The 25,741-nt window shown below is 37.1% G+C and overlaps 1 protein-coding gene and 1 non-coding gene across 5 annotated transcripts in view; one reads left to right on the forward strand and one right to left on the reverse strand.

Annotated features, from left to right (window-relative positions):
* The window catches only part of LOC113232879 (multiple epidermal growth factor-like domains protein 10), a 91,213-nt gene that overhangs the window by 42,629 nt on the left and 22,843 nt on the right, over positions 1-25,741 (forward strand). For all 4 annotated transcript variants that reach the window (XM_026467755.1, XM_026467754.1, XM_026467756.1 and 1 more), the window contains exon 2: positions 14,741-14,885. In XM_026467755.1, coding sequence (XP_026323540.1) covers positions 14,816-14,885 — 70 coding nt within the window. In that variant the 5' untranslated portion in view covers positions 14,741-14,815. The remainder of the gene's footprint in view (positions 1-14,740; positions 14,886-25,741) is intronic.
* Positions 11,328-11,434, reverse strand: LOC113233460. Its single transcript, XR_003310702.1, has one exon. It is a non-coding gene; the product is annotated as a U6 spliceosomal RNA (small nuclear RNA).

Genomic DNA, 25,741 nt, shown 5'->3' on the forward strand with positions numbered 1-25,741 from the left:
TAGGCATTGCAATTTGTTATACAGAAAGACTCATGGTTTTTGTACAAAACACTTGAAAATAATGAGACCTAAGTTTTTTGTTTCCATAAATGTACTATGAAATGATCAGAATCAGGTAAGGTACCTTTTTTTAATTTTTTATAATGTCAAGTGACGTGACGTGTTCAAGTAGTGCGCCTGATGGTAAGTTACAGCCTCTCCGTAACAGGTGCAGTGCCACTCAGAGTTTTAAATCGCAAGATCTGAGGGGCACTGCCACTGCGCTTGTCACCCTGAGACATAAGTTGACAAGTCCCACCTGTAACAATCTTAGGGCCTATTTCTGCCGCCAAGAAGTTATGATGTGAGCATTACTGCGTTTCGTTTTTGAAGGGTTAAGGGTGCTGGTGAAATTATAGGTACATGGGACTTGTCAACTTATGTCTCAGGGTGTCCGGCGCAGTGGCAGTACTCGACAGATCTTTGTGATTTAAAACACTGAGTGGCACTACAACTGCTGGACAGGTGTGTCGCTTACCACCAGGCGCACAACTTGTTCGTCCTATCACTTGATATTATTTAAAAAAATCTAAACTTAAATAGTTTCATTTCCTATGTGTAACAATCGCGAAAACCTAAGAACTCGATAAATCTAAACTTCTTATAAGTAATACATATAGAGTGGATAAAATCCCTCTCGGAAAGCCGGGAATTATTGTATTCTATTTTGTTTTATGTTATTAATTACTACTACAAGTAGTAGTACTTTATTACGGCATTGTGTTAGTAGAAAAGTTTAGATTTTTTTGCCTTTTTTTATCATTCCGGTTTATTGTAGAAGCGTACATTATGATATATTGCCAGTTGAATGAATTTAGGACTTTCTAAAGGCAACTTTTTTTAACGCAAACACTCAAAGCCTCGCATTAGGGAAACCCTGTATCGCGGGTGCCATGGACACACATATAGACAACCACAAATCACAACCATACTCACGAGAGAAATAAATGTAGGTTATATAAATATTTCTCCCTGCCCGAGAATAGAACCCGTGACCTTTGCGTGGCAGACCAGCATGGTCACCATTCGGCCACGGATGCAGACATGAACTGTTAAGAACAAGCGGTTCTTTTTTCCATTTCTTGAATGAATATATCCATCAGTATTTTTCATGAGCAGATTTGCTACTCTCCTTAACTTAAATCATGATGTTGCAATATTTCTTTTGATTGAATATCATAATGCTTTTACTATTCGTTTATGTTTTTGTGAAAATACTACATTAATTTGTTCCTGCTGCTTTTTAAGCAGTTAGGATCGAAACACAAAATTATTTACATATATATTATATATATTTTATCGCTCTATTATTATCGCATTATTTTATATTTTATCGCTATATTTATCGCTTTATTATATATATTATATACATAATAAATTTACGAGCTCGCTCGACGCATCGCAAGTATTTGCGAATTACTCCGCATCGCGCATTCCTGCTATGTTAATCTTCTTTGTGTTTTTTTTTCTATTTTTGCTTATCAATAACAGCAGTGCAACACTCTTTTTAAGATCCCTGTTGCTACCTAGTTTAAAAAATACGTTCAGTACGGTTGAAGGTCGTCGAAGGAATTATCACCCGAATCGTGGCAGTGCAGCATCGCAGCAATTCACGTCGCATTTTTCTGCTTTGCGAAGTCGCAGTTTTGTGTTTCGACCGTAGTTTCTATGATTGAAGAACACGTCTTTTCTGTCCGAGAATTTTGATGGCAATGACAAGGGTACGAAGTAAGTAAGAATGACGAAGAAAAAGAATTAGGGAACAATTCAAAATTTCAAAATTAAGTGGCCAGGAACCAGAGAAAAGGGCGATAAAAAGATGGGGCGACGATGAAGGTGGTCACATTGTCACAGTATACTTAGGTCGTTTATATTGATTATTGATCCGACTGATCACGCACCAGTGTAAGTTGCCGCAACGTGGCCACATTTATGTTCATGTTCAAGTATTATAACGCCAGTGTAAGAATGTTAAATTCTTTAAATTCATCTATCAGAGACACTTGATTATATTTCGGAATTTCATAGGGAGGTATTATCCACTCTATATATGTATTAGTAAATATACTCCGCCAATTCCGATCTCTAATAATGATACCTCTGTTTTTGTGGACAGTTGAAAAATTACAGGTAAACATTGAAGAAGCGGAAGACGAAAATTGATGTTGTCAGACAAAAATATATGGTTGTGGACATTTGGTCTAATAGTAATAACATGCGACGCAATTGCACCAATTACAAAGTGAATGATGTTATGAAGACGTCATTAAATGTAGTGAAAATTGCTAGTTTTTAATTGCTACTGCAGTAGAATTACAGGCACATGAGACTTACCAACTTATGTCTCAGTGTGACAGGCGCAGTGGCATTGTCTCTCAAGTCTTTGCGATATAAAACTCTGTCTGTGTGTAAAAAAATTGTATAACTTGCTTTGTTGACACAAGGAGACCAATTCACATTTCGACATGATATCACATCCTCAATGTGTAGAAAAATATGTCTTTTATAAAGTGTTCAAATAATCTCATTATCGATACCACTAGATACGTGTCAAGAGATTTTGAAATCTCTATGAGCACACGTTCCTTTATTATCGATTGTATTCAAAACATAACCATTAGAAATATGTTTAAGTTTATTCTATACTATATTTTTGCATGTTCTGTGTATTTATTTAGATATTATTAGTGTTGTGCAGTACTTATTTCCATTAATGATGATTATTACTTTTAGATTTTCTCTTTTCATAAAAGACGAAATTTGAATTTTAATAGGCGGTGTTCTGAGATAATAGCAAAGTCAGGGACTCATTCAATAACCTATTAGTAATTCTGATTCTATAACACTATATCAAATACTATATATCTATACTATACCTACAATACTATAACAAATATTGAAAAATCTTCTGGTGGTGTCACAGTATTGGTTTTTGTTAAATTGAAACTCTGCTTTTGTGACAGTGGTATTTAAATGGCTACCTGTTTGCGTAACTAGAGGTACATAGTGGTATTTAGATAATCTCGCAAATCTACACCTTTCTATAATAATAACAACCCAAAAACTTGTAGGTTTTCTGTATGGTACGCAAATTTCATCTTTTTTTGTCCTGACGATAAAAGCGAAGTTTTTGCTGAGAAATAAAAGATTTTTTTAATGTTTTTACTTTATTAGAAAAATAGATTGATAACCCAGAAACAAGAATTAAATTGTGTTACATAGTTTTAATTTCTTTGTATATGTTTTTTTGTCACTTCGGATCCCAGCCTTTTCCCGAGAGTTGTGTCAGGATAAAGTGGCGTTTTGTGGTCTCTGGCTACACTCCTGTCAGAGTAGGGCGTGAGCTTATGCTTTATGTATGTATGTTTTTTTGATTAAGTATATTGAGCACTTAAATTGTTATTTTAATGTGTCATAATTTATATTTAATGATCTATTGAAACAAACAACGGCTTTTTCGCTATTATTACATAGACATCTCTTTTTCTGATCGGCTTAATGAGATACCTTGTCGATAAGAATGGGTACCTCCCTAAAATGATAAGGTAGTTAGTGAACAGAGGCATGTTATAATTTCTACAATCCATTGTTATTACAGTTACAGCTAAATTTGACTATTTTTGACCGACTTTAAAAAAAGGAGGAGGTTGCCAATTCGACTGTAGTTTTGTGTTTTTTTTATAATACCATGTAACGGGACGAACAAGTCGTGCGCCTGATGGTAAGCGACACACCTATCCGTAACAGCTGTAGTGCCACTCAGAGCTTTAAATCGCAACGATCTTAGGAGCACTGCCATTGCACCTGTCACCCTGAGATATAAGTTGACAAGTCCATGTGCCTGTAATTTCACCAGCACCCTTACTTACCCTTCTAAACCGGAACACAGTAATGCTGACATTACCGCTTGGCGGCAAAAATAGGTAAGGTACTGCCCTGGACGAATTCTTTCACAAGGACCAGTACTGCCGCTAAAAATTTGCAATGTTCACTGGAGTTTATGACATCATCACAACGTCTGTACTTGCAATTGATGTAATTGCGTCGCATGTTATTATTATTAGACAAAATGTCAATAGTAAAAAAATTTATGTGACAACATCAATCTTTGTCTTTCGCTTCTTCAATGCTTACTGTAGTATTTCTTCAGTACTTCCTTAGACGAACTCTTTCACAAGGAGCTTTACTGTTGCTGAAAATTGTGTGTGTATGTTACGGGTTTTCTCTGACATTTGTGAACCGATTCCGATGATTCTTTTTGTTTCGGAAAGGGGGTACCTCAGTATTGGTCCCATTCAAATTTGAAGAAAATATTCCACCTCTAAGGGTAGCAAATTAGGGTAAGAAAAGTATCCGTTTTATTGGATTTCACCATTGACTTACAATTATATGGACGTCGGGTCCGCGCAAAAAAGTGTCCGAACTTATAGGGCGTTAAAATCGTATACAGAGCGTCATTCACGCTTTAGTCTTCGTTTGTTCGACTGACAGCGAAGCAAGCAAGATTAGACAGTACTGCGATGACATTACAATTTAAATTCAACGTTTTAGCCTTTTCATATTCCTTTACATGTCACTACGTTTAAATAGGTTGACTTGGGACATTTTTTTCGTGGTTTTTGTTTTAGACCCGTCGTCCATTTATTTGTAAGTCAATGGATTTCACCCAGTTTTCTTTAACGGATTTCAATAAAACTTGGCAAATAGATGTAATTCTACAAAAGTTTAAGGTCGGTTTTATTTTTTTTTAATATCAAGTGACAGGACTGACAAGTCGTGCGCCTTATGGTAAACTACACGCCTGTCCATAACAGTTGCATTGTCACTCAGAACTTTAAATTGCAAAAATTTGAGGGGCATTAATACTGCGTCCGTCACTCTGAGACATAAGTTGACAAGTCTCAGGTGGCTGTAATTTCACCCTGCCCTTCAAAACCGGACCACACTAATGCTCACATTACTTCCCTGGACGAACTCTCTCACAAGGAGCTCTACTGCTACTAAGCTTCGTTTTATAAAAAACTATAATTGTTTTATAACACTACACTATATATTTGAGACAATTTTAAGTCTATCAATTCGAAAGTAACAGGCAAAAAATGTCCCCCAAGAATCCGAAGTTCATTGGCTGTCTAATAAAGCGAGATTAAGGTATAAAAAGAACGAAAGAAAAGCGACCACCCAGTTGTCGTTAAATAATCTATGAAAGTTTGGAAATACCGCTTTAGTTATGGCTTAGATAAACAGATTAAAAGAGTTGAAAGAATTCTCAATCGTTGTATCCAACGAGGTATGTCGGTGACTTTGGTTCTTTTACGGATCTCGTCGTTGCGGATTTTGTCACGTCTTAAAGCGTGAAACTACACAGAGGGCGAGTGTGCGGGTCTGGCGCGTGTCTGGTCCGGAGCGCAGGTCGTATTTAATTGCGTTTATTTAGTCTCGCGCCCGCACTCGATGTGTTGTCGTCCATATAAATACACGGAATTAGACCCACCTCGCTCCCGACCCGACACGCGCCCGACCCGCGTCAGCGCCCTGTGTGTTTCACGCTTTAGCCGTCTCCGTGCGTCCGACACCTGGATTCTCCATACTCTCTATGAGCACATGCACAATTCCTTTTTTGAATACTAGATTACCGTGCATCGTGGTATGCTATCGCTTATAATTACAAATTTACGAGCGCATTGTATTGTATTTTCTACCGACTTCAAAAAAGGAGGAGGTTCTCAATTCCTCCGTATTGTACACGTATGTTGCTCGAAAACTCCTGCATTTGTCAATTGATTTTGATGATTCTTCTCATGATGAAGTTTTTTTTATAATACTACATGACGGGATGAACAAGTCGTGCGCCTGGAGGTAAGCGTCACGCCTGTCCCTAACAGTTGCAGTGTCACTCAGACCTTTATATCACAAAGATCTGAGAGTCATCGCCACTGCGCCCGACACCCTGAGACATAAGTTGACAAGTCCCATGTGCTTGTAATTTCACCAGCACCCTTACCCTTCAAAACCGGAACACAGTAATGTTAATATTACTGCTTGGCGGCAGAAATAGATAAGGTGGCAGTACTTCCCTGGACGAACTCTTTCACAAGGAGCTCTACTGCTTTACGAGGTGGTTTAAATCCAATAAACTGGATTCATCTTCTAATTTGCTTTCCTTTTGGAGCTTTTGTGCACTACGTCCGATTCGTAGCCATTCCGAATCCGAAAAATGACAGTCCGAAATGTCACAGGGATTTTATCTCTAGGTGTACAAGCGATATTCGTATTTTCTTGGATTTCAATCGGACTTAGTGCACAAGCGACATCTGAAGTGGGTCCGAGTTTTCTAGACTTTACTTTCCGAGACTATACTCGGATTCGGAACGAAAACTTTGGTTGCAGTGCACAAACGCGTTTAGAGGTGGAATATCTTCTTTAAATTTTAATGGGACCACTACCTTTTTCAACAAAAAAGAACCATTGAAATCAGTTCACAAACTGTCAGAGTAATCACGTAAGATACACACAAAAAAATACAATCCATCCAATTGAGAAACTTCTCCTTTTTAAAGTCTGTTAAAAATAAACAGAAACTTTTTTTATAATTCGTCAAGCGATGGTCGTGGATGGTAAACTACACGCCTGTCCATAACAGTAGCAGTGCCACTCAGCTCTGTAAATCGCAAAGATCTGAGGGGCACTGCCACTGCACCCGTCACCCTGAGACATAAGTAATTTCACCAGCACCCTTAAACCGGAACACAGTAATGCTGACATTACTGCTTGGCGGCAGAAATAGATAAGGTGGCAGTACTTCCCTGGACGAATTCTTTCACGAGAAACTCTACTGCTACTAAAGCGTATAGGTAGCATAGGCATTATTTAGGTTTGCGTTCTCCATCTTCGACCTCGTTGTCACTTTCAATCAGGTAAGATGGAGGTCAAATGAGCACGTATTTTTTTGTATAAAAAAACTAAAAAAATTTTAACGAAAAGGATCGATGAGCAGCCCTACCCGATATTTTCTCGCTAAAATATTAAGTACATCCCTTCTGTGTGTCCCTCTGTATGTGTATAGCAACATGTCGATTCAATTTACACGTCTAACTACGTACAAGATTACCATGTATATCATCTAAGTGATATTATTTGATGTTAACGCTACACTGGCCGGCGTGAGAAGCGCCCGACGCCAGCAGAGCGAGACATCCTAAATTTCATGTGCAATTACACTTACCGTATGCCATACATTTTTTTTACTGGTCTACTGAGAAGAAAGAAAGAAGGGTAGTATGCAGTTGTTAATGTCTTATCGTTGATTTTAAAAATATTAGTAAAATTACTATTATTTTAATCTTCACCGCAAAACACAGTTAAGTTCAGGTTTGTCAAAAAGGAAATTTATTACACACGTTATTTTTTCATCTTAAAAATAATCACGTGGTGGTGCGAAAGCAAGCCTTGTTACTAACCTTGTTACTTGTAGGAGTGGATACTACAGTGTCCTGGGAGGTCAGGAAGTCTCTATTAAGGCTATTTATAACTACAATAAATCCTATAGGCAGGGCTGGGCAGTATTTGAATACTTGTATTTGAAATACGTATTTAAAATACAAATACGTATTTTGTATTTGTATTTCAATTACTCCCTAAAAATGTATTTTGTAATTGGTATTTCAAATACCTGACCGTAATGTATTTTGTAATTTGTATTTCAAATACTTTCGTTGCAAAATACATTTCAACAAAATACTTTTTTCTTTTCAATGTACAGCCTATTTTGTGACGTGCATAGATTTATATAAGTGTTGGGCATTGATAATGATAATATATTTATTGCAGTTTACATAATATAAATAATACAAATTTTACACTATATTACGTATACATGTAATATACTGTAAGGGCATAGCAATATAAAAACTTATAATATGGTTTAATTACATTTCAAGCCTTAGCAATAATTATTATTACAAAATTTCTTATTATAATTTTTTTTTTTTTTTTAACACACACACTCAACATAGCCCCGCACTAGGGAAACCCTGTGTCGCGGGTGCCATGGACACACACATAGACAACTACAAATTACACCCAAACTCACGAGAGAAATAATTGTAGGCCATACAACTATTTCTCTCGGCCCGGGAATCGAACCTGGGACCTCTGCGTGGCAGTCCGGCATGGTAACCGTTCGGCCACGGAGGCAGTTAAATAGGGGTTAAAGTATGAAATTGCCGATTTGTACTGAAAATCTAAATTGTTTATTTTTTAAATTTTTAACAAATTTATTTAATCAAAATAGTTGCCATTATTATCTATACATTGCTGCCATCTAATGGGAAGGTTATTAATGCCTTTGCGATAGAACTCCGACGATCTAGACTGCACAAACTGTGTGAAAGCATTTTGTACTGCCTCCTGGGAAGAAAACTTCTTGTCACGTAGATAATTGTCCAAATCACGAAAAAAATGGTAGTCCGTTGGAGCAAGGTCTGGTGAATACGGAGGATGACGAATGGTTTCTAACTGCAGTTCCTGAAGGGTCAAAATGGTTTCTCGTGCTGTGTGAGGTCTCGCGTTGTCGTGGAGCAATAATGGTGAAGATCGATTCATGAGTCGGGGCTGTTTTACTGCTAGTTTTGTCAACATGGTTCGGAGTTCGGCACAATAGACATCTGCCGTTATTGCTTGACCAGATCGGAGAAAACTATAGTGAATAACACCATGCTGAGACCACCAAACAGTTACCATTACCTTTTTATTGGTAAGTTTTGCTTTAGGACACTGTTGTGGCATTTGACCTGGGGTCAGCCATTGCATTTTTCTTTTCCGGTTATCATAAAGAATCCACTTTTCATCACATGTTACAATTCGATCCAATATTCCTTCATTTCTGTACCGGTTCAACAAGGCAACACAAGTTTCAACACGCGTTTCTTTCTGCAGATCAGTCAAATCATGAGGCACCCATTTTTCGTATTTTTTTATTTTATTGATTTGACGCAAGTGCGTCAATATTGTGGGTAAGGTAACGTTAAACCATGCCGCCAATTCCTGGGTAGTTTGACTAGGATCGGCTTCCACTATCTCTCTTAATTCATCGTTATTCACCTGTGTGGGCGGTCTTCCTCGTGCCTCGTTCTTTAAGTCGAAATTTCCATCACGAAAGCGTTTAAACCAAAATCGCACGGTGCGTTCATTAGTAGACCCCTCTCCAAACGCAGCATTGATATTGCGGGCTGTTTCTGCCACGTTAGTTCCGCGTCGGAACTCGTATTCAAAAATCACTCAAATTTTCGCAGTATCCATCTTTCTTGTCTAAATTGAATAACAAAAACAATTGAAAGTCGATATTCAAATGTTTCAAATTTAAAAAAAAAGAAAATCACAGAAACCATTTGAAAAAAGTTTCATTCGAAAACCTCAAACCATGAAGATTCTATGAAAATTCAAAGAACCTATTGCAATAAAACGGCAATTTCATACTTTAACCCCTAATATTTCTTATCATATATATAAACATATTATTAATTGTACAATTATGTGTTATAGTACTAGTTTTAATTCGACCATAATAACATTGCATTTACTCCATTATATAACATTTTATCTACTTCATTTTATTTATTTATTCACATAGGTACAATGAAAGACATATGAATCCTGTAATATGGATATGATAATAATGGACAGCAAAATAGGAATGAGGCAGATCAACGCTATAGCAATTTATCATCAAGATATTGTTGCACTGTATAGTAAGTTTTATTAGAAAGAATGTTTTTTAAGTTATTTATGAAAATACTTGTTTTATTTTCTTGCTTTATATGCTCCGGTAGTTTGTTGTATATTTTTATCGACATTGATTATGGGCTCGATCTATGCATTTCCAATTTTGAGAACGGTGTTACAAGATTATTTCCGTATCTTGTGGGATGGTGTCTTGGTTCGTCTCGCAGTTTAGTGTAAAATTGTGGGTACTTTTTTATAAATTTGCAAACTTCCAAAATGTAAATTGATGTTAGGGTTAAGATTTTGTATTTTCTAAAGAATGGTTCACAGCTCTCTGTTCTTGATATATTTGCTAGTATTCTTACGCAGTTTTTTTGTTTAATAAAGAGGTCATTTACAGTTGTACTATTGCCCCACAATATGATGCCGTATGATAACCATGCATAAGCGTATGCATAGTAAGCACTTAGGGCTGTTTGTAAATTTGTTGACTTCTTTATTTCTTTTAAGGCGTAAGTAAAACTAGATAGCTTTTTTGTGATTTTTTGTACATGCTGCTTCCAATTTATATTTGTATCGATATCTATTCCGAGTAAATTAAATGTATTGACGGTTTCTATTTGTATTTGGTTATACGAAAAATTAATATTTAGTGATGGTTTTTGAATTTAGACCCTAATTCTATAATTTTGGTTTTTGTGAAGTTAATTTCTAAATTGTGATCATTCATCCATGTTACAATTGTAGTTAGTGTATTATGAAGGGTTTGATTTAAGTGGTCACTATTTTTACAAGAGGTTAATATTGAGATGTCGTCAGCGAAAAGAGCACATGAATCGTTTATTAGGTACGTTTGGGAGGTCATTTATATAAGCCAGGAATAGTATGCACCCAATGACGCTTCCTTGTGGTATCGAATTGTTCATGTTTTGGGGCTCAGATCTGACTTGAGTTATTTCCCCTGTCTCATAGTTATAATGCTCGATTTCTACATACTGGATTCTGTTTTCTAAATAGGATGCGAACCATTTATGAATGTTACCTCGTATACCCATTCCGTAAAGTTTATCCAGTAAGATATCATACCGAACTTTATCGTATGCCTTTGACATGTCCAATAGGATACCGATACCATACTTTTTTTCATTTAGTGTATCCAGAATCTTTTGCATAAATTTGTAAGTCGCAAGTGTAGTTGAACGATTTTTCCGAAAACCATTCTGCGACTCATCAAATATATTGTACTTTTCACAGAAAGAGTATAGGCGGCTACACATTGCCTTCTCAAATACTTTCGAAGCCGCGGGCAATAATGCAATCGGTCTGTAATTACTCAGATCATACTTACTTCCTTTTTTGAGGATCGGTTTTATCAGGGATTGTTTAAGAAGATCCGGGAACACACCCTCGGCAAAAGACTGATTGACAAGCGTATAAAACGGAAACGTCAATTCGTCTGCACATACCCTTATAAGCGCGGATGGTATCTCGTCTATTCCATAGCTGTATTTATTTTTTAGATTACGTATAATTACGTTTATTTCGCGCGGTTCGACCGGGCTCAAAAAAATGTGGAACGCTTCACGATTTTGCGTGTCATCCTTGCGCAGGGGCCATGCTAATCTTCTCTGTATCGTTCCAATTTTAGTATATGTACTGCCGAAGCAAGTACGTTAATCAATTAAATTTCAATCAGATTAAAAAATCTATTCAATTGCAACTGATTTCGATTGAATTGATTTTAATTGCAATTAGATTAATTTTATTAGTTGTTCTAAGAAACAATTGAAACTAACAATTAAAACCGAAACTATCAAGTAAAAGTGTCATCACGAATATGGGTTAGGGGATGGGTTTGGGGTGTGTTAGGGGGTCGGTTAGGGGGCCGGTTGAGGGTCGGTTAGGGGTCAGTTGGGGGTCGGTTAGGAGGTTAGTTAAGGGGTCGGTTAGGGAGTCGGTTAGGGGTCGGCTGGGGGTGGTTCGGGGGTCGTTTAGGGGGTAGGTTAGGGGGCCGGTTGGGGGGTCGTTTAGGGTGTCGGTTGGGAGGTCAGATAGGGGGTAGGTTAGGGTGCGGTTAGGGGGTCGGTTAGGAGTTGGTTAGGGGGCCGTTTAGGGTGCCGGTTGGGGTCAGTTAGTGGGCTGGTTAGGGGATCGGTTAGTGGGTCGGTTAAGGGTTTGGTTAGGGAGTGGGTCAGAGGCGGATTAGGGGCCCTTTAGGGATGGACCCCCTAACTGACCCCTTAACCGACCCCCTACCTATCCCCAACCAGCCCCCTAACCGACCCCTATCCGTTCCCTAATCGACCCCCTAACCGAACCCCAACCGACCACTTAACCGGTCCCCAACCGACCCCCCAACCGGACCCTAACCGACCTCCTACCGACACCTAACCGATCCCCAAACCGACACCTTAACCGACCCCCTACCGACACCTAACCGACCTCCAACCGGACCCCCTAATCGAGCCCCTATCTGAGCCCCCAACCTTCGTGGTGGTATTATATGTGAAGAACTACATACAAAAAATATATGTAATTAGATTGAAGTCGTTGTAAATGACGAAGTAAATGCAAGTGATCAATCACTTTTTTGCAAAGAGCATCTATTATATGTATGTATGTGTATATGTGTGTGTGTGAGTGCGTGTGTGTGCGTGCGTGCGTGCGTGCGTGCGTGCGTGCTTGCCTGCGTGCGTGCGTGCCTGCGTGCGTGCGTGCGTGCGTCCGTTTGTGTAAAGCGGAACGTTCAAAAAATGAAGTATGAAATTATTTGATTTTTAATTCGGGACTTAATCACGTATAAACATATTTTATTTACCTCGACTTTTCGGACATATTGCAACGTCCATGGTCTCGCAAGGACTAAAGAGGCGGGTGTCAGCATCTTCCAGTTGTGCGAGTTTTTCTAACTACCCGCACTTTATCTTCATTACTTATTTGTGCACTAGGGTTCTCACTACACCGACACACAACACTCACGACATCTTAAATACTCGTATTCAATGCAGTAGAAGCACATTTGCAGGTGGCAACAGTGCATGGTATTGTCAAAGACGTCAAAGTCATCTTTTCGCGGTTATAACTTAGAGTAGCAGGGTTCTAGGGTTATAGCCGCCATTTTGCGGTTGGTTTAAATTGCACATTTGCATCCTTTATAGGCCCAGTAGATAGGGATAACGTATCGCGTGAGCGAATAATTTGTGTTGTGAACATGTTATGAATGGCATTTACACGTATATACAGTATTCGACATGTATAGGAATATTAATAATAATTATACGTACTTCGTGCTCTGAAGTATGGTGGTATTGGTTTAACAGTTTTTTTCTGGTAAAACTGAATATTTAAAACTTCTTTTTCAAGATATGTATTGTGGAAGGAAATCCTTTGAAGGAAATTGTTGGTTTCCACATGTCGCGATAAGTATACTAATAAAGTATTTTGTAATTTGTATTTGTATTTTGTATTTTAAATACACCCCATGAAAGTATTTTGTATTTTGTATTTCAAATACACCTCAAGAAAGTATTTGGTATTTTGTATTTTAAATACATTTAAGGAAGTATTTTGTAATTTGTATTTCAATTAAGATGTAGCATGTATTTTGCCCAGCCCTGCCTATAGGTAGCAATGAGGGACACCCTTACTTCCTTAGGAGGTAGACATGTAATTTTGTTTATGACGCCTTATTTGACCGTTAGGTTACGATTACAAGGATCAAACACGAAAAAAAATTCATTCGACTGACAAGACCTGTGCCTGTGCCAAACCAGGGCTACCACTCTAGCAACGAGCGACAGGTCGAGACAGCCAGACCTTCTGAACAACTCGTATAGAGATATCGTGCTTTACGTCGCTCTCACGCATGCCACGCCCATCTATCCATATTTATGGTCGCGCCCTGTCGTGCTAGCCCTACAGACGTTTGTTACAGATTTTTTGTGTTGGGTTTTTTCAGCTTCTTTGTATTTGGTCTTAACAATTATAACAAACTAGTGGAGTAATTTCACAAAAGAATTAGTAATCATGATATTTAAATTTTTCTCCACCCCCAAACCCACCAGTTTGTTAAATTTACTTTACTTTCATAGATTTCTCATAGATGGCGCTACGGCTAAAAAGTGTTGAAAAACCAACTACAAAGACACGACAACAAGCACATAGAAAAATTCGTGAGGTCCGCTGGTTCCTTTCGTGGCTTAGTTGGTACAGCGTCTGGCACAGTATGCTAGAAGACGTCCCTGTTCGCATCCGGCCGAATCGAAAGAATTTTTTCTGAGTGTTCGATCTTTGGATAATCATATCGTCATGATATTCAACATATATTATTACAAAGTAGTGCTATAAAATTCTTACCTATTTTAATAAAGAAGCAAATGTTACTTACAAGCATTATAAATTATCTTATACGTACTGGTTTAACAAGTACAAACAATGTCATTCCAAAGTCAATTTTTATATGTACTTTATCCTTATTTATGATAGTCTTTACACCTAGATTGTAAACAAAATAATTTCCAGATATACAGATTTTTTATTATTTTCTTGTACGTTTGCCAAAACGAGAAGGAGGAGAGTGATTCTGATGCCACCTGGTGTCACTTGTGTCATAATTGTAAGGGACATGGATTATTTAAAGCTTAACGCACACGCACAGCCAGCTTATCCTACGATCTGATTTTAAAGATTTTTTTTCTTCAATGAATGCTATTTACAACCTTTTCCGATGAATGATTTTGACCCTTGGTTGGGTGTCATTATTATTTTCAAGTGTTATTATTCCAAATTGTAGACAAAGGTGTGTTTTTCCTTGTCGAAAATTACTATTATGCCATGCAAAATGTGTCTCCCCACCATCATGAAATCTCGTGACTATGGTGATTTTCCTACTTAATTAATCGCCATAGATAAATCTCTACTATCTTATCAATATACATACATTGAAGCGGTACAATTAACTTACGCTTTTTTGTCGTAGACGTGAGCCGCTGCGCGCGTGACCTCTCCAGGAGTACCAGGTGTCCAGGAGATTTGAGGAAGTTCCAGTGACGTCATGATGGGAGGTCGCGAAGTGTTACTTATAGCCCTTTTGGGTCTAGTTGTTGTACAGGGCCAGGAAAAACGTGAGTATTCGTTCCACAATTTTATTTATTACTGAATTATAAATTTAAGAGAATCAGAATAATTTATTCTAAGCGCTAGAAATATTAAGTTATTTAAATACACACGTCAAAATTGTTTAGGGATCAAGGTATATTTTTAAATATTTGATTACCATATTAAAATGAAATAAAAATATCTATTTCAATTGATTAAAATATTTAATTATAATTATTTGAATTAATAAAAAAACCATTGGTGAAAAAAAAAAAAAACTAAACAACAGAATTTTCAGTAATTGACAAAAACGTGATCCTCTAACACTTTTGATGTGTGTAAATTATAGATTGACAAGGAATTTTTTTTCTACTTTACAAGCGAAAGAAAAGATTTTTTGTTCGTGTTATCGTAATCAATTTGCTTGTATTGCAAATATAATTTTGGATGATTTTCGGTTTAGTTTTCTCTACCTAATTTTGGTGGCACTTTTTATTATAAAAGTATTCAAGTATATTTATTATATAGAAATATTAAATAATATTTCAGGATACCACACTCAAATATTAAATTCATGATAACATTTTCGAATATTCAAATATAAATTTTGCCACCGAAATTAGATAGAGAAAGCTAACCTGGACATAACCATTTTTATATGAATTTGAACAAACTCTTTCACATAAAAAGTTAGAGCATTATACTGTTATTCCATTTTAGAAGTAGCACGAAGGTTGAAACCAAATAATGATACTCATGTATATAATTTGAACACTGCAAACAAAATCCTGTTATTCACAGTAAAATGAACCGTATTATTAAGTTATGTAACTTGAGAATCACGTGCATTATTGAAGCCATATTTGAAGCCTTAAGCAGCATGCGTACTTTACTAGAATCGGAAATGCAAGATACTGTTACATGAAGTGTATATTACAAAATATGTTTACTTAAATGACGTCATTGTTTCGTCATATTGTGTAAACTCTACTGCTCTGCTGTAAGGCAGATTCTCATGAGAAGAATGAGTAAGAATCTCTGGTTGCACTTTCTAAATTAACATCAAAACAAACAAATATCATTGATCGAAACTACCTGCAATATTTTTCTTATTATACTAACATTTATTTAAATATTTATATAAAAATTTCTCCCGGCCCGGGCATTGAATTCGAGACCCTGCGTGGCAGTCTAGCATGGTGACCGTTCGGCCACTGAGACAGTTAGACTATTGTCTTGGTGTATATCATTTTTGCATAATGTGTAAACAAAATAATGTCAATTGTATAATTTACTATGCGACTAGAAGTTTTGCTGGTACTTTTCTTTATTTATAATAATCTAATACCAGGACGAAAAAGTCGTTAATAACAGTTGCAGTGCCACTCAGAGCAGCTTTAAATCGCAAAAATCTGAGGGGCACTACCACTGCGCCCGTCACCCTGAGACTTAAGCCTGTAATTTGCCTGCCTGTAGCCACGCAGAGATCCCGGGTTCGATTTCCAACTGGCAGGGATAAATATTTATATGGCCTACATTCATTTCTCAACTGACTTTGGGTATAATTTGTGATTATCTATGTGTGTGTCTATGGCGTTCGTGATACAGGGTGTCCCTAGTGTCGAGGTATTAGTGTGTGCGTTATTATTATAATTAATGTAAGTGAAGCAAGAGAGGTTTGTCAGGATCATGCTAAGTGGGAAACGATAGTCTCTGCCTGCCCCAAATGGGAAGCTAAGGGCGTGAGTATATAAATAAAAAAAAAATGTTTAGACACAAGTATACAATTTAGTAGCAGTAGAGCTCGTTATCAAAGAGTTTGTCCAGGGTAGTACTGACACTTTCCCTATTTCAATAATGTCAGCATTACTGTGTTCCGGTTTTGAAGGGTAAGGGTGCTGGTGAAATTACAGGCGCATGGGACTTCTCAACTTATGTCTCAGGGTGACGGGCGCAGTGGCAGTGCCTGAGTACTAACTGTAACTGTTATGGATAGGCGTTAAATGAAGTTATAAAAAAAAATACTTCTACTATTCAACTGATTTTTACGATTGTTTAAGTACCTTCTAAGACCGTCTTGAATGTTTAAAACGTTTAAACTACCAAGAACGTCAGCCAAGGGCATTGAACAAACAGTACAACTTTATCAGATAACATTCACAGATCTAATCAACAAATTACATATTTAAATAAGATATCATCAGTCAAGAAATAACACTCGTCCATCAGTCATCATTATATTTACCCATCATCATAAAGAAAAAAAAAGAAAAAGAACTGGGTTACATTGTTTTCCCACGAATTACTCGAGAGTAGTTTATTGACTTCCCATTTCCGATCTTCCATTGTTTTTTACCTTCAATCACTTTGTTAATAGAGCACCGTGTATGAGATTTCTCTGTTGTTGTTGTTATTAATATTTTCTACTAGATTCTTACAGCCTACGCCTTCTGATCCTATATTGTGACCTTAAAGGGTATTATAATTAATTTACTATCAAATACCATTGAAATTTCCGATAATTTTGTTTTTTTATGATACCAAGATTTGTGGGCACTGCCACTGCGCCCTGAGACACAAGTTGACAAGTTCCAAGCGCTTCACCGGTTAAACCGGAACGCAGTAATGTTAACTTCATTACTTGGTGGCAGAAATGGGCATGGTGGCAGTATTTCCCTGGACCAACTCTTTCACAGGGAGCTCCATTAGTATTAGAAATCGGAGAATATTTATACAGGACAGTAAAACACAATTAAAACAATTAAGTCTACTCGATGTAGAGGAGCCTTAGCCTTTGTTATATTTTCAATTCCTTACGTCGTTGTTTATTTTAAAAATAAAATTAATTATAAATTTGGATCACAGGAATTATGCATTAAATTATTAAGTTATGGTTAATTAATATAGTATAAATATAACATAAATATTAGACAACACAAAGTAAATAACTAAAGCACTCGTCTTATGGAAAATGGAAATAACGACAGCACCATAAACACTCAGACCCGAGACAATATAGAATCGTTAGCATTTCACTATATAATTTTGCATCATAATAATATGCAATATGCAAAATTCATCTTTGAGCCGTTGACTTTAAAGTGTTTTTAAAAGTGAAAACTGTATACTATACAAGGCTATTATATATTATATAATAGCCACATTAGGTGACTTTAGGGCATCTAATTGCGATTAATTACCCTTCACACTGTATTACTTCAAGCCATAAATAGAATTATGCCTGAATTGCGTCACGTTGTATTGCCCAACAGCTTAACGTATAAAAATGCAGATTACCGAGTCCGTAATCTAATACAAGGTCCCTGAATTGTTATCTTCATGGAATAGCAATAATAAGTCCATTGGGAGATCGCTTGCCTTGTAAACGTGAGGTTAAAGACTTTTCACATCACACTTGCTCGTAAACAGTGTCATGATATAGGCAAAGTCGACCGTAATGTCCTAAATTATGCCCACGGGCTTTTTCATTACATTAGCGCCTTATGTATTTTTACGTCAAGATTAAGCAAAAAGTTTTTATATTCGAAAATCTGAACGTATACCGCATAAACTTGAAGTATAATAATCTCAGTACAGAGTACTAAAAAACTGACCTCAAAAGCACGTGGAATTACGTCTATTTGCTAAGTTTTATTGAAATATCCCCTAGTTCGCCACTATGCAGAACTGACTGGAGGTAATAAAAATCGGTTCTCACTACTCAAAGTATATTGAGAGAAAAACGCCTTGAATTGGAGAAATAGCAAAATCAACCATTAAAATAATTGCTCCTAAATTAAAATTAGGCGCTATTTATAAAAATGAATCTTCATGCGTGAACAGCCACCCTTAGAGGTGGATGATTTTCTTCAAAATGAAATGGGACCACTATGGAAGTACCCCCTTTCCAACAAAAAAGAATCATGAAAATCGGTTCACAAATACCGGAGTTATCACGTAACATACCTACATACAAAAACAAAAAGAACATACAGTCGAATTGAGAACCTCCTCCTTTTTTGAAGTCGGTTAAAAATACTAAACATTTGCAATTTAACTATTTCTTATATTTTAATCGGTTAAAAAACGACAATCCCGCCATTTGCAAAATCCGTAAATGTTGTGTTGTGAACATATTTATTTGTACAACAAATTAATTATATTTATATCTATTTCCTCGCAAATGTTATGAAAATCACTGTATGTAGCACGGGCGGTAAAAATTACAAACCTCGAGTCATTAAAACCCTCTGCCTCCGGCTTCGGGTGTCTAACGAACTCTCGTTGGTAATTTCTTATTTATCCTTCGTAAATACATAATGTACTATTCGAACGCCACTAGAATTAGTAAAACTAGAGCTTCGGAAAGAGATCGTACAGAGAAGTATGTAGTAATGTGAGCATTACTACGTTTCAAAGGGAACTTATCAATTTTATGACTCAGGGTGACAGATGCTATGTCAGTGTCAGGTCATGACGGTTTCAGATTCGCTCTGGGCCTTTTGGAGGGAAAAGTGTCGTTTTTATTTTGACTTTCAATTATTTTGTGAAATCTAGCTTAAAGTGGAATAGGATAGTGCTATTGTGCCTTAATCGAAGATTAAAACGCGAAATTATACGAATCTCGAACTAAAATACCCGTATCGGCCCGTTCTAAGGAATCCCGAGTTAATCCAAGCACGCCGCATCAAATTACCTATCCTCTTTGTGGCGGCCATATTTACAGAAACATAATTAAACGAAGACATGGCTCAAAGGACTTGTATCCAAGCCAAAATTATTAATAAAAAAAAAGACGGTTTCAAGCTGAGTTATATTCTAAGTAGGCTTGTCGCTTACCACTAGACGTACGACTTGTTTGTCCTGTCATTTGGTATCATAAAAAAAATCGCGTAACACCACAACCCAACAAATATTAGTTACCTCGCCTTGCCGCTAGATGGCGTTGGGATCAAAATACAACGTGCTATCGAAGTGTTCACTAAATTGCCATATAAATTGTAAAAGGAAACGACCTTTCATCCGGTGGCATAGTCAAGGCCGTAGTGGCCAGCTGCAAAGTGTCCTTCAGAAAAAAGGCTTTTTATGTTTCTAATAGGTTAAGAGCCTTCAGCTCGCCCTTTTATCGGGTGGCGCAGTCAAGGCCATCAGCGGCCAATTGTTAAGTGCCAGTGCCACAAAGAAAATGCTTTGTATCGAACCACAGGGCCGATGAGTGGCATTCCAGTACTTCCACCTGCTAGGATACTTCGATGAAAGCTCATAGAATCGTCGTTCCTTGCCATCGATTGCCGGTTGCCACTTCCACCTCGTATGACGATGAGCTGACTTCGAGGATGAGTACGCCTCCTATGTCAATCTTAAAGTGATTACACACGGCGACTTTAGAATTTAGGCTACACTTGCGGTTTATAGGCAATTGCATCGATGCAAACGCGCGACTGCGTCGATACAGTCGCTTATGTTGAATCATTATGTACGAAAAATTATAAAGGTTTATGCACATTGTTTTGTTTTGTTAATTGTAAACTTAAAAGTGCTATTAATAAATACATGACATACATTAGTTAATTAATTCGAAGCGTGCATCGCGTTTGCATCGGTTTACAACGCTGCTTTAAGATGCCGTGTGTAACTGCTCTTACACCTAAGTGAATAAAAGTCGAAATTGCATTTGGAGACTCGGGCGTCTTTCTTCAACATCTCTCGTTTCGCATAACCTATTACAATTGAAATTTTCCAGATTTTTCTCTACGGCATAGAAAATATAACAATTAATTAAAAGTCAACAGCCAATCATTAGAATTCTTTACTCGTTGAAATAGATAAACTTGAAAAGTAATTTTGAAAAGCTAAGCCTCATTACTAGAGTACCTTATCGGCAGAAATTGAGGTCACGTTAGCTGCGCACACGCATGTAAGTATGTTAACTGTGTTAACTAAGGGCACACGTACTTTAATGTAGGTTATACAAAGGTTGTTACACTTACGCAATTGAGAATGAGAGTGTGAAATGGGCCTAATGAGAGATGATATGGTTTAGCGAAATTAGTACGCTTTTTATTTGTTCTTTCAGATAACAATCTGACTCTGTGTTATAGCTTTCTTTAATAAGATGCGCCTCTTTTGTATGAAAATCAAATAAACTAATTTTAACAGATGTAACGCTCATTTAATATAGTTTTCTTACACATATAAACTTTCTTCTATAACTTAATTTCATATAATTCTCGTTTGAAATAATGTTCACATTTTAAAAGAGCATTTTATATTACAATCATGTTATAATTGGCATTGAGATAACTTTTACGAAGTATGTACACCCTTACCTGTAATATGCGCTTTTAGTAGTTTAGGTTAGTACCTATATGAAAAGCAGACATGGAAACTAGAAACGAATTTGCTTGCGTTTTCGAGCATGTTTAAAGTAAAATTTATTTCAGGTTAATAATCTATATATTTTATAAAGCGATTTGGACCAAAAAACTAGTTTAATTTCCAACAAAATCAATTGATTTTCTAGTAGTTCATATTTTTAACACGTCGTTAATACATCAGATGTCGCGACGAGTACCAAATACCTATTTTTGAAACTAATTTACGAAAGTTACGCTGATTTGTAGTGATAACAAACAAATCAACTCCATGGCGCTTATTGCATATATTTTTATGAATACTATTACTTTATTTTGTTTAGGATTGGCGCCATCTGCCTATATTAGCAAGTATTCATTTATAAATTACTTTGTAATACCCAATGCCATCTATTGATATACATGGCAATGTCAATGTTCAGAAAATAGTTCAGAAAGTAGCTCATGCAAATTCATTCAGACGGGTTTTTGACCTTTTCAGTATTACGATCTGTAGTATGAAAACTAGCATTCCCCTAGAATTATTGGCCCATGTGTTGCACAATATGACAACAAAAAGCTTGTTGTTGTTATTAATATAAAGATTCACTCAGAAAAAATTAAGTCTTCTAGCATACCGTGTCAGACGCTATACCAACTAAGCCACGGAACGAACCAGCGGACCACACGAATTTTTCTATGTGCTTGTTGTCGTGTTTTTAGATTTGGTTTTTCAACGACTTTTTAGCCGTAGCGCCATCTATGAGAAATCTATGAAAGTATTTCGTCACCCACATACCTTTATAGCTACCAGCCCCGGCTCGAGATGTCGTTCATTGTATTTAAATTTTTGTTAAATTGATATTCAATTACTTTTTATGTGAAATTACTCCACCACTAGTTTGTTATAATTATTAATACAAAGATCCAATATTCAGAAAAAAAAAATTGTGTGAAAAAAATGTTTAACCATTAAGTGTCGCACTACTTTGCCACATAACGCACAACACGTGTTCCCATCAATTCTCGCCAAGTGAAAACCTGTCTTTATTGGTTTCACAATCGCAATACACTTGTGACTCACCAATGTTCCAATACATCTTCAAGATTTCCTTATAGGGAGCCTTGGTTTGCAAGGTGGCTTACAATGAAAGCAAGTCACGTTGCTGCAAACCACCAGACACATAAGACCGGTTACACACGGTGACTCTTAGCAGCGATGCAAACGCGATGCAGTCGCTAATCGTCAACCTACACGCGCGCGATTTTAAACAGCGATAGAAACGTGATACAAGCGCGAGACTGCATCGCTACACTTGGGATTTTTAGGCGATTGCATCGATGCAGTCGCGCATTTGTATCGATGCAATCCCGCGTTTGGATCGATGCAATCGCCTGTAAATAGCAAGTGTAGCGATGTAATCTCGCGTTTTACGAACGCGCGTTTGCATCGATCGCACTCATACAAGCTGCGCTGTGTACGATAATAATATATGCTTTTCTCATTATACTATGCTGTTAAGTTATTTAAAGCCTTTTAAATATATTAAGTTAGTAAGGCTATCAAATAACTGAATGAACAATACTAAAAATTCAAAAGAAAACATCCGTTTCAGTCTGAGCTAAAGAAGCAATCAACGCGTGCATAATATTATCATTATTTTCTGAATAATTTTGTCTAAACGCGACGGTCAAAAGAATTTTTTGTCCATTCTATTAGCAGGAAAAACGACTTATAACTGAACGACGTACTACATGAAACTAGTAAAGAAGAAAAATGATCCGAAGTCGAATCTAAAAAATAAATATAAATGTTAGAATATGATAACCAAAAGGCTTCTAAAACTGTCATATGAATGTGCTCTTGGTGATAGGCAACACGTCTATCCATAACAGTTGCAGTGCCACTTACAGCTTTAAATAGCTTTTAATAAGGTCTTAGAGGCACTACCACTGCGCCCGTCACCCTGAGACATAAGCTGACAAATCTCAAGCCAGCACTAGTACCCTTAGCAAACCAAAACCCAGTAATGCTCACGTCACTACTTGGCGGCGGAAATAGGTAAGGCGGCAGTACTTCCCTGGACGATTCACAAGAGCTCTGCTGCTACTGATCACCTTAGCTTTAGTCCTAGTGTTCAAGCCTTTGATATATCTCAGCCCCTTGTATCTTTATACGATATCATTGTGTCAATGCGCATTCCGAACAGTGCTAACAAATTAGAACGCCATCTTCAAAGCTGCATTGTTAGTCCTTATTGTTCCAATATTCCGTCTGTCATTCATTGTTCACGTTTGAACCATCATGCAGCTACTCGATACAATTGGGCAATTTTGATTGCGGTCGTAACAATTTTGATCATTTCAAACTCGATGAAGCCTGATTTCGTAAAATTGATGGCCCTTTGTATAAAGATGTCTGCTTTTGTAACATCATTATTGAACATTTCCGTTTTTCTTCTACTATCTAGAATAAAATTACAATTACAAATATGTTGACGAACTCAGCGGCCTAGTGGTCTGCACTATGGATAGTAGATAAGGAGGTCCCGGATTTGCCCAAAGGATTTGGGCAACGAGCTTTCTAAATTAGATCAGGTCTGGGTGATAAAAAAGTTTTAACGTGTAATTATAAACAAATCTGAAGCTTTGGAGTCTCTTTTACAAAAGTCTATAGACTTAGTGAGTGAAGTATAAGCACACAATGTTTTTGAAAATTAAAATAATGAAATAATATTTTCCGGAAAAAAACTTGTATATTTGCTTTTTCAAATAAATCAAGGTTTCGGGCCATTTCCATATCACATGGTCACCTTTCGGGCCTTTACATGTTCCATGTTACCATGGTCATGGCTAACCAAGTCGATTTAGATCCGATTTCCCAAACTCATATCTATTTACAATCCATTTTTCTTATCGCAAATGAACCTTGGGATTCCTTTTACGCAAAACAACCATCACTAATGACAACAATATCGTACCTCAAGTCTCATAATGTTACCGTTATTCGAACGCGAATCGATTCACGATACCAGATCGATCAAAGAATCGATTCGACCCGCATTTGTGTACCTGACTGCGGAAAATCGAAACTACGCTAACCCTTACTTTCTTTTCCTATGAAAAGCTATTATGAAAAGCTATTATCATAAAGCTATTATAACCCATCTGCTACCCCCATACTGTTCGCCTTGTCATAACTACCGCATTTACATATTGGCAACTTTCGAAATATTGGCACTTAAATGTTTTTCCTTTGGAACATGTCGATTACGCTGACCTTGCTTAACAATGAAATTAAGTAGGATATAAAAAAAATATTAGAGGTGGTTACAGATCTCGTTTCGCCGATCCAAGATATTTTTTAAAATCTTAATTTAATTTTAGGTCTCTTGTTCTAGAGAACGTGCCAGTCCTATCATAAATAACCTTATTCTAAATGTCATACAGTTTACAGTAAAAATATTTTTTGCATATTGTTACTACTCTTTAACAATGGGAACATCGAAGTTATTGACGAGTATCAAAAAGAGTCAACTTCGAGGAAGAGGTCAATCGTCGAATCCAATTCGTTTGGGCAGCTTTCGGGAAGATCCGGGACTTCTTCTAGTCCGCAATACCGCAGTCCTTGAAGGCAAAAGTCTTCGAGCAGTGCGTGTTGCCAGCGATCGATGAGAACTGAGAGGTTGCCACTTATAAAGCTGAAAATCACTCAACGAGTCACGAGCGAGCATTGCTCGGCATTTCTCTACGTGATCGTATCAGAAATGAGGAGATCCGTAGAAGAACGAAATTCACAGTTGAAATGGCAGTGGACAGGGCACATAGATCTTAGAACTGACCGCCGTTGGGCCTGAAAAGTTCTCGAATGGAGATCACGAACCGGAAGGCGTTCAGTGGGATGGCCCCCTACTAGACAGACGGATGACCTGGTAAGGGCGGGGGTAACCGATGGATGCACGTTGCGTCCGACCGGCTAGTCTGGCAATCTTGGGGGGGGGGGGGGGTCTATGTTCAGCATATGTTCAGTATGATATTATTACTACATTGTTTTAAATAATAATAATAACGCACACACTCAACATAGCCCCGCAGTAGGAAAACCCTGTGTCGCGGGTGCCATGGACACACACATAGACAACCATAAGTTACACCCAAACTCACGAGAGAAATACTTGTAGGCCATACAAATTTTTCTCCCGGCACAGGAATCGAACCTGGGACCTCTGCGTGGCAGCCTGGCATGGTAACTTTTCAGCCACGGAGGCTGTTCAGGGTTAAAAATAAACTACTTAACAGTCGTCTTCACTAAATAAGAAATTCATTTAAGGGGCAATGTATACGCTTCTGTAATAAGATTCCGGTTGATATTCGAAATTTGCCATTTACGAGTTTAAAACTATAGTGAAACAAAAACTTTGTACTAAAGGTTTATTATACAGCTTCTGCGTACTTGGATGACACATTCCATGGTAGAAACCCGTTTAGTTCTTGCAGGTAATCTCGACATACGGATGTTTCAAATAAAT

The sequence above is a fragment of the Hyposmocoma kahamanoa genome, unplaced genomic scaffold (genome assembly GCF_003589595.1).
Source record: "Hyposmocoma kahamanoa isolate Upper Pololo Valley unplaced genomic scaffold, ASM358959v1 78, whole genome shotgun sequence".
Lineage (NCBI taxonomy): Eukaryota > Metazoa > Arthropoda > Insecta > Lepidoptera > Cosmopterigidae > Hyposmocoma > Hyposmocoma kahamanoa.